The 9,805-nt window shown below is 40.4% G+C and overlaps 1 protein-coding gene across 1 annotated transcript; it reads right to left on the bottom strand.

Annotated features, from left to right (window-relative positions):
• Positions 1–3,909: 3,909 nt before the first annotated feature.
• LOC121472639 (platelet basic protein-like) lies at positions 3,910–5,676 on the bottom strand. The gene is made up of 3 exons (XM_041723895.1): positions 5,481–5,676; positions 5,010–5,145; positions 3,910–4,659 (listed from the first exon to the last, which is right to left on the bottom strand). Exons 1-3 carry the CDS (start codon positions 5,599–5,601, stop codon positions 4,566–4,568), a joined length of 351 nt encoding a protein of 116 aa, XP_041579829.1. The 5' UTR covers positions 5,602–5,676; the 3' UTR covers positions 3,910–4,565.
• Between the last annotated feature and the right edge of the window lie 4,129 nt (positions 5,677–9,805).

Genomic DNA, 9,805 nt, shown 5'->3' with positions numbered 1-9,805 from the left:
ACCTTCACACCTGACCCAGGCTGTTTCCTCCCGACTCCCGACTGAAGAACCGCATATTCCCACCTGCCTTTCCTACAGATTACACTCAGCTGGGTTGGGCGGCTGTGTTCGTTAAAGCTGTGTCCTTAGCAATTGTTTCCTTGCTGGTAAAAAGTTGAATGTGGTCTTTTTTTATTTATAATTTTACTTATTTATTCAAAAGAGAGAGAGAGACAGAGACACAAGCAGAGGGAGAAGCAGGCTCCATGCAAGGAGCATGAGGTGGGACTCGATCCCAGGTCTCCAGGATCCCACCCTGGGCCGAAGGCAGCACTAAACCGCTGAGCCACCCGGGCTGCCCTGAGTGTGGTCTTTAGATGATGACTTAGTTCTGAATTTGCCCCGGCTGTGGAGGCCTCCCTCAGTCTCTCTTGTACAGAATCTCTGCCGCCCTACCAGCCTTCACCCGATAAACTCTAGGGAGCAAAGTCTGTTTATCCTCATCTATCCTCTCACTCTGAGAAAAATTGTGAAAGTCATATTTGAGGGCATTCTTTCTGTAGAAACTTGGTGCTTAGATGCATCTCCATTGGTCTGGGCCCAGAAATGAGATGAAGAAGGGGAGTTTGCAGGCCTGCTGTGACCTGGACCAGTACTGGGCATCAGTTTAAGGCAGGCTGTACTGTTGGCCAGAGCAATGCTGCTCTCAGAAGGACACAGAGCATCACGGAGTGGCACGTGGAAAAGATTCAGAAGAGTGAATGGAGCATATGCAACAGAATCCCACACAGGAAAGGTCAAGGGATCAATATGAACCATCTTCCCTTTCCTGAAAAAGGATGACTTGGGCTCTTGATTAGGGCAAGGTATACCGTCATCTCAAAGCCAAAAGCTTTCTCCCACACTGATTAGCGGTGGGAAGGGCATCAGTAGCCCATTGCATGGACCCGGCTGGCTTTTTAATTTTTTTTTTTTGATTTTTATTTATTTATGATAGTCACAGAGAGAGAGAGAGAGGCAGAGACACAGGCAGAGGGAGAAGCAGGCTCCATGCACCGGGAGCCCGACGTGGGATTCGATCCCGGGTCTCCAGGATCGCGCCCTGGGCCAAAGGCAGGCGCCAAACCGCTGCGCCACCCAGGGATCCCCCCGGCTGGCTTAATGCTCATCAGGACCAGACCTCTGCAGGGGTGTGCAGTTTGCTTCCTGGGCCTACAGTGTTCCTTCTCTTAGTGTCCCACCCACCGCCTGCCTATCTGCTGACCAAGTCCTTTTTGAATTTATAGTGTCAGCCTAACATCACTTCCTCCAAGAGGCCTTTCCTGACAGCTACAGCTAATTGTGTTCCCTGTTGTGTTTTGTAGCACCCTATGTATTTGCGATTTCTCACAGATCTTCCAAAAGTGCACACGTGTACATTTTATTTACTTATTTTAGAGAGAGAGAGAGAGCACACATGAGCAGGGGGAGGGGCAGAGGAGAGAGAAACATCTCAAGCAGACTCCCTGCTGAGTGTAGAGCCTGATGTGGGGCTCCATGAGATCATGACCTGAGCAAAATCAGAGTTGGATGCTTAACCGACTGTGCCACCCAGGTGCCCTGCACATATGTACATTATACACACATGTATATGCATGTGTGTGAGTGTTTGAAAGTGTTTAAAATGTTTTGTCTCCCCAGATGGAAAGTTCTATAAGGTGAGAGAGATCATAACATTTATCACTCTTGCAGCACATGGGTAGGGACTTGATATAAAGTACTATATTCATGAAGATAGTGAATTTTGACAATGATGATGCTGAGGCTTTGACTTGTTTATGTGTCTGTTTTTTTCATGCAGTTAGAGCATGTCTCTATTTTAGTATGTGTCTCGCATGGTTGTGATGATTTTTCAACCTAACTGCCTCTCCAACTAGACAGTGATCGCTTCAAGGACAATTCTCTGTGACTTACATTTTTTGAATATCCAGCATCCAAAGCAATGGCTAATACAGAGTATGCTATAAATTAGACAAGTTTATTGCATTAAAACTTGAGATCCCAAATAGGGTTCGTGGCAGAGGGAGCGGACAGAAGGGATGGTTTGGGATGTGAATGGGAGGGATACTGGATTTGTGCAAACTTACCCATGGATTTCAGTATTTGCAGGAAGTAGTAAGTGGCAATTAAATTATTCTTTCTCTGCATTAAATGAAACAGTTTAACATGTGTACACAAAAATAAAAGACATCTCCATCTTAGGAGGTATAGCAGTGAAAAAACTGTGTCATGTCTCAGGAGCTGGCGCTGTTGGATCTCAGTAGGAAACCACTATAGAAATGAATGAGATGTCTGAACTATTTTGATTTATTGGAGAAAAACTAATGAAAATGACTGCAATCCCCATTTACTGCTTTGTTACATGTATATGTCATAAATAAATATATATATATATACACAAAATTGTTAGCTATTAACAAATACATTTATTTTGTAGACAAAACATTTTAAGTTACTGAGCCTATGATGAGAAGATAATAAAAAGAGATCTTAATATATAAAATTTGTAACTAAATGCTTAATACATGAATGTTCCCCAAAATCCATCCAGAGGTTGGGGTTGATGACCTTATTTCTTCTACTATAATCATCACAGTAGGCTACTTACTATGATCAGGTCCTATTTTGTTTGCCAGTGACACTGCGTGATATATTATGTAATCTCTACTAGAGAAAGAAGAATCAAGGAGAGTGGTGTGGTGGTTAAAAGCAGAGTTTCAAACCCCCACTCTGTCACCTACTTAGTTATCTGACCTTGAAAGAAATTTCCTAATCTTTTTGAACTTTAGTTTTCTTCCCTATAACATCTGGGATGCTAATAGTAATAAAAACAAATAGTTACCCATTTATATATGGGCTATAATGTGATATGCATTACTTCTAGCCCTTTGAATTTATTAACTCTTAATTTTCACATCAACTGTGTGAGATAAATAATGCTATTATCCCCTTTTAGGAATGAAGAAACTGAGGCACAGAAAGGTCGTGCAACTTTCCCAAAGTCACACAGCTAGCAAGTGGTAGAGTTATTTATCCAATTATTCTCTCTGCAGAGGATGTCCTCTTAACCAGATCACAGCTATCTTGTGAGAATTATTTAATTCATTCTTACAGAACACTCAATATGCCTGGTATATTGAAACTTATCAATAAAGTTCAGCTGTTATTATAATACATTTAAAATGACACAAATCATCAACTAGCCATTTTGCTTGCTATACTGTGGAATGCTGAGGTGTAAAAAAAAGGTAATTAAGGCATTTTTTCCTCCAACAATTCTGTTAAAATTAATATATGACAACAAAGCAATAACAAATTTTGATTTCCTGTTAACACTTGTGTAAGAATAGTGTGGGTGTAAATTTAAGGGATTAAGAAATACCAGAAGGAAGGGGAAGAGAATGGGCAAAGCAGATGAAGGGGTACAGGAAGTAGAGGCTTCCAGTTATGGAATGAGTAGACCATTGGAACAAAAGACACAGCATAGGGAATATAGTCAATGATGTCGTAATAATGTTGTAACAGTGTCATAACACCACAGATGGTACTTGTGCACACGGCATAAGGTATTGGGAAGTGTAATCACTCCGCTGAAATGAATGCAACATTGGGTGTCAACTATATTCAAATAAAAACGATTTTAAAAAGAATGAAAGTTCTGTTGATTATAAAATAGTAATTAGAAGTCTGATAAGGTTTACATTTTTTATTTCACTCATTCACAAGGTTGAATCTAATACTAAAATTGTAACCAGGCAGATATTAAGTGAATGCAAATATATAGAAACATGATTGGTTAAAACATTTAACACCATACTGAACCTGTATTGTTATGAGTATTATTATTGAAAATACTGAAGTTTTTAAAAATATTGAATATTAATGTTTTTCATCATATATTTTTTATTCCACTAGGATTAAATATATTCTCTTTAAAATAAATTACCTCTGCTTACAAGACTCACATTATCCAACTTTATTATTTTGGGGTTTGAAGGTTAAAATAAACACTTAAAAGCTCTTCAGAAAATGCTTTGAAAGAAGACATCCTAAGATTAAGACAATGAAAAACTCTATTATGTGCCTAAATTAATTAACAAACATTTATTGAACAAATGCTCTATCTGAGCTCTGTGCAATTCCTAATATCATTGACCATTATGGAATCTGTTAATCATCATGGGCATAGCTAGTCTAACTAGTAAAGTACAACCAGATAAGTTAAGACACATGCAAGTATTTGAAAAGAAAATTTTAAATAAAGGAATGTAAAGCAAGGGGCCACATTTAACCAAGAGTTAGAGAATAAACCATACACTATATTTCGAATGTAAGTTTGCTTATTGTCGCCTTCTCTTTGCATCTATTAAGCAGCCTTCTCAGAATACCATGCGACTTTTTGAGGCAGAATAGAAAACATATCCAAAGTTTCATACAATGCAAATAGGTATTTTGGATAAATAAGAACTCCAAAGAGTCAAGCCTTTAAACTCCTACCATTCGTGGGGGATAAAAGAGTCTGACAGAATGAGAACAGGTCATGCCGTTCACTGAGCACTTTCCAAAATTTTCTGGACTATTCTCTTGATTTTGGGAGCTTCTGGGTCCAGGCAGATTCTCTTCCCATTCTTCAGCGTGGCTCTGAAAGAGGGAATGGAATTCTGTGTGAGGGACGCCTGAGAATATTCATTCAGCAGTTTGGCGCCTGCCTTCTGCCCAAGGCATGATCCTGAAGTCCCAGGATCGAGTCCCACATCGGGCTCCCTGCATGGAACCTGCTTCTCTCTCTCTCTGCCTGTGTCTCTGCCTCTCTCTCTCTCTCTGTGTGTGTCTCTCATGAATAAATAAATAAAATTTTAAGAAGAAGAAAAAAAAAAAAAGGAATTCTGTGTGAGTGTCCTGCCATGACTCTCCGAAGGGATCCATGGGGCTGGGGTAATAGAGGTTTCCCTAACTCTCAATGAGACAATGATATGGAAGCAAGGACTTACATCACTTCGACGTTGGCACAATGGGGTCCTGCTCTGAGCACCTCCAAATTTTGGATGTTACTTGGATGAATGCCAGAGACAGTCTTTGTACACAGGCAGCGAAGTTCCAAGAACCGCTCACAGTCCACACTCTTAGCTGGAGTAGAAAATGTGGCTCTATTAGTGGTCACGATTATGGTGAAGACCTTATCTCTTGACTTGTTTCCTTAGTCCCCTTATTCGTTAGCTGGCTCTCACAGAGCCACTGCGTACATGATCTTCAAACCTTCGGTCAAGTACCTAAGCAGAGCCCCTGGCACATGTTAAGTGCCCACGAAGCACAACCTCGCCACTTAGAGTTATCAGTATAAAGACCGTCTCCAGCCCCAGGAGAACCAGGGCAGGCTTTCCCCCATACACTGCTGCAGCAGAAGCAACCACAGCTGCACAGCAGCAGACACCCCACCCTCAGTTTTCCTGCCTTTCTCTTACTTTCTCCAGCAGTCGAGGGGATGAGTGTAGTCAGCAGCACGGACAGCAGTAGCAGCCCCTGTAGGACCTGGAGAGTGCTGGCGTTGGTACAGGAGGAGGTGGCCTTAGGTCTGAGGTTCATGGTGGGGAAGACCAAGCTACAGCTGTTCCTAGAGGCAGGAGACCTCCGAGTGAGGGTGAACTGCTGTCCAGGAGTCTGCAACAATGTGCTTTTTCATGCTCTCCTGATGCCTTTTATACAAGCTCCCTCAATGCTAGTAAGGAGAACAAAGATAGGGAAGGAGAAGTGAGGGTGTATGGAGATACATGTGGAAGGGTGGTCAAGTTGTGCCCAACTCAGATAAACACCAGGCGGGGCAGGGTTCCTGCTAAATTTCATTTTTGCTTCCCTTTGTAGCCTCCCTCTCCTTTTCTCAGTCCCTATCTCCTCTACACAAATATTACCTCCCACTTAGGAAGGTAAGAACTAGACTGAAGTATTACACATATTTTCTGGGTATAACTGTGTAGATGATGCCCTGCCTTTCCTACAGGCAATTGGTAGGCTTCTGAGACACTTTATGACTATCTGAAAGCATAAATATGGGGCTCTCTCTGGTTGCCAAGGAAGGCAGATGTTCTAACTTGGCTGTTGATAAATGTTAGGATTTGTTTGTAGTATGTGGCTAAAATATGAGCTAATAGCCATAAAAGGCTCACTTTGCCTTGCACATATTAGTTTATGGGCTGCTTTCTGTTTCCCAAATGTATTATTATTTTTTTTTATCATTTCATCCAGAAACTAGAAGAGAAACAAACTCATCCTTCCTTGTGTTATAAAATAAACTGCTTATTTCTGCCATCTGAGCCTACCTTAAAAAGCAAGACTCAGCGTATTTGTTTTTTCTTTTATTTTTAATATTACAGGGAAATATGTAATATAATTTATCATAAAAGATTCATACACTGCAGATGTATGCGGAATAAGTTTCTCTTCACCATTATTCTGTGTCCTGTCCTCACTTTCCAGTGGAAACCTTTGGCAACCATTTGGCTTTAGTTTTCTATTCTATCTGCATTTATATACACATGTATGCATGCATCTACATAGAGACACACACATCATTCATGGAGAAACGCATGTATAAGATAGAGGTAGACACAGACTTTTTAATAGAAATGGGATCATTTTATAGCCTGCTTTTCTCCTTCAAAAATGTGTCCTCGGCATTCTTTCATGCTACCCCAATGGAGTTTTGCCCCATCCTTTTTAATGGCTGCACGACATTCTATGGCAGGGACAATCCTTTGTCCAATTTCTTATTGGTGACCTCAAGGGTGTTTCCAGTTTTGCTGTATTAAAATTTGCAATAAAATCTCTATTCCTCAATTCTCAGACCCTAACTGTGGGTGTCGATCTCAAACCCTACATGATACAGACAAAGCCCGGGGGAGATGCAGGAGGGCAGACTTAGACATCACAAGGCTGGCTTGTGTATAGCATTGCCTGGATCTCTATTTATCCTATAAGACCTGCTTCCTCAAGTGGACTGTACACTTTGGAAAGCAGGGGCGTGGGCAGCCTGGGTGGCTCAGTGGCTTAGCGCTGCCTTCAGCCCAGGGTGTGATCCTGGAGACCTGTGATCGAGTCCCACGTCGGGCTCCCTGCGTGGAGCCTGCTTCTCCCTCTGCCTGTGTCTCTGCCTCTCTCTCCCTCTGTGTGTCTCTCATGAGTAAATAATAAATAAATAAAATCTTAAAAAAAAAAAAAAAAGAAAGAAAGAAAGCAGAGGCGTGCCTAGGTTTCTTGGAATGCTTTGTCCTTAGGTGCGTGGGATGATGCAATATATAGTAGGTCCTAAACAGTATTAGTGAGTAAATTAATGGCTGTGTGTCAGATGAAGGAAAGTTTCTCTTTCCTTTTTTTTTCTTTTAAAGATTCCATTCATTTATTTGAGAGAGTGTGTGAGGGAGAGACTGAGAAAGAGAGAAGGAGCAGGGGGAGGGGCAGAGGGAGAAACAGACCCCCCACTGAGCAGCCCCCCCCCCCCCCAAGGGGCTCAATTTGGGACTCCGGGATCACCACTTGTTCCAAAGGAAGACAGACGCTTCTCCCACTCAGCCACCCGGACACCCTTCTTTCTTTCTTTTTTTTTTTTTTAATTTTTTTTTTCTTAATTTTTATTTATTTATGGTAGTCACAGAGAGAGAGAGAGAGGCAGAGACACAGGCAGAGGGAGAAGCAGGCTCCATGCACCTGGAGCCCGACGTGGGATTCGATCCCGGGTCTCCAGGATCGCGCCCTGGGCCAAAGGCAGGCGCCAAACCGCTGCGCCACCCAGGGATCCCCCTTCTTTCTTTTTAAATCAGATACAATCCTCAAAATGAACTCCACGTGGTCCCAAGTATCTAAGGGATAGAAAAGATTATTTAAAAGCTGGGAATAAAGGATAGAGTTCAGGCTTCAAACTGTCTTCTTATTCAACTATGTACAAATCTTATACATTATTATTTAAACTTCCCTTTTTTTTGCCTACTTTTTTATACCTTTAAAGTTCTGAAAGAAACTCTCAAAATATTCAAATGTACAAAACTACTTTTTTTTTTTATCAAAAGAATGAATACAGTAGATTATTTTTTCCAATCTTTTTTTTTTTTTTTTTAACTTTTAAGCCAATTTCCCCGTTGTGGAACAGTGACTGACTGACTGACGATACCTCCTTAAGTTCATAAGCCCCGTTTTGTAAGTGTATTTCTTCTTTTTCTCACCCCATTTGTTTTCTTCTTGTAACTTCCAGTTGAGCAGTAGAACATCTTAAAATGATTTTCCAGCTCTCCCAACTCAGAAATTCATAGTCTAAGAAACAAGCTCAAGGAAGAAGCTCAGATGTGGAGAGAATTGCGGAGAGAATCTCAGCAGGAAGCAGAGTAAGGAGAGTGGACTTCTTCCTAGTTCTCCCTGAGCTATGACTTGATCCTCTTTCCTCATTATTGTGATTGAAATGTGATTAATTCTCAGGTCAGAGATATTTTTATTCAAATGTAAGCTCGAAACCACTTCCAGAGCAAGACACAAAGATATTTTTTTTAAGTATCATAGTATCTTTCTTTTTCCATCCACCATATCCTCCAACATATTGTTTTGCTGTATTTATTGGCTTCACTCGACACAATTCCCCTCATAGACATACTATCCGGCTTTCTTTCCTGGTTCATTTAGTACCAGGAAAGAGGTAGGCACGTAGCAGAGTATCATTAAGTCATTGTCTTAATCAACAAATTTGTCACAAAAGACACATTGTCAGCAAGGTTCATGAGGAAGCATTAACAAATTTCTTGAGTCATTAAAATTTCACAAGCCTATTAGTCGGCATTTGAGGTACATAACATTTTGCTAGTTTTCACTGATTCGATAAATATTAAGTATCTACTCTGTGCCAGGTGTTTATAAGTTCTCTTTGTTGTGTGACTTGGTCACTTAACTATTTCTTTTTTAAAAGTGACACCTCAAATATTCGTGCAAAGCAATGGGAACAGCAATACTAATCTGCTATGCTTGTACTATAAAAGATATTTTGAAATCAGTTATTCAACCAAAAGAAGCCGGCTTATACAAAATAGTATGTTTAAGCAAATGCTCGGAAATTAGTGTCAAGATTCTTAGGTTTTAAAATAAACTTGACAGCCTTTTTATCAATCTGACATTGTCATGCTGTTTTATTTCATTTCATTTCATTTTGTGGTGAGTTACTTTATCTCTTTTTTCCTTTAAGTCATTGTATAAATAGCAGAGTCATAGAGTCATTCAGGAAACTAGCAAGTTTTCTATAGCTCAAAACAACTTATCTGTTAGCTATTTTAAAAGAAAATATCTAAAGACATTGGAGGAGCATAATCCATGAAAATTAAGACATACATTAACTCTGCCTTACACAAAAGATTTTGAACTGGCATCTCCCAAGTATGAAAGAAATAAGCTATCATTTGAAAATTGATCATAAAAGCAATTGGTACAGAAAATCTTAGGGAGAATGCAATTTTAGGTCTTGTTGTTCGAGTGCCTTAAACAATAAATTAAAATACTAGCCAATGAAAGATTTCCTCTATGTGCTGAAACTAAGTAAGTTTTCTGTATCATTCTGAGTTGACAAGAATGATCCAGACCTTAATTACTCTGGCACTCAAGTCAATTGAGGCTGGATACTGCCCAGAGGTGAAATGAGGGTAGGGTGGCAGAGGGAAGGAAGGAGGATGGGGAAAGAATGGAGTGGCCTGGCTTTCCTGGGTGCTCACTCACTGCAAGGTTTTGCAGGCCTGAGAATTTTCACTTTAACTTTATGTTTGAT

The sequence above is a fragment of the Vulpes lagopus genome, chromosome 12 (genome assembly GCF_018345385.1).
Source record: "Vulpes lagopus strain Blue_001 chromosome 12, ASM1834538v1, whole genome shotgun sequence".
Taxonomy (NCBI): Eukaryota; Metazoa; Chordata; class Mammalia; order Carnivora; family Canidae; genus Vulpes; species Vulpes lagopus.
This window is presented reverse-complemented; position numbering and strand designations above follow the sequence as displayed.

Excerpts from the sequence above, each read along its gene's own strand:
- LOC121472639 (XM_041723895.1), bottom strand. The coding sequence starts at position 5,601 with ATGAACCTCAGACCTAAGGCCACCTCCTCCTGTACCAACGCCAGCACT. Across the intron at positions 5,146-5,480 it reads CCCCTCGACTGCTGGAGAAA|CTAAGAGTGTGGACTGTGAG; the intron begins GTAAGAGAAAGG and ends TTTCTACTCCAG. Across the intron at positions 4,660-5,009 it reads TGTGCCAACGTCGAAGTGAT|AGCCACGCTGAAGAATGGGA; the intron begins GTAAGTCCTTGC and ends TCCCTCTTTCAG.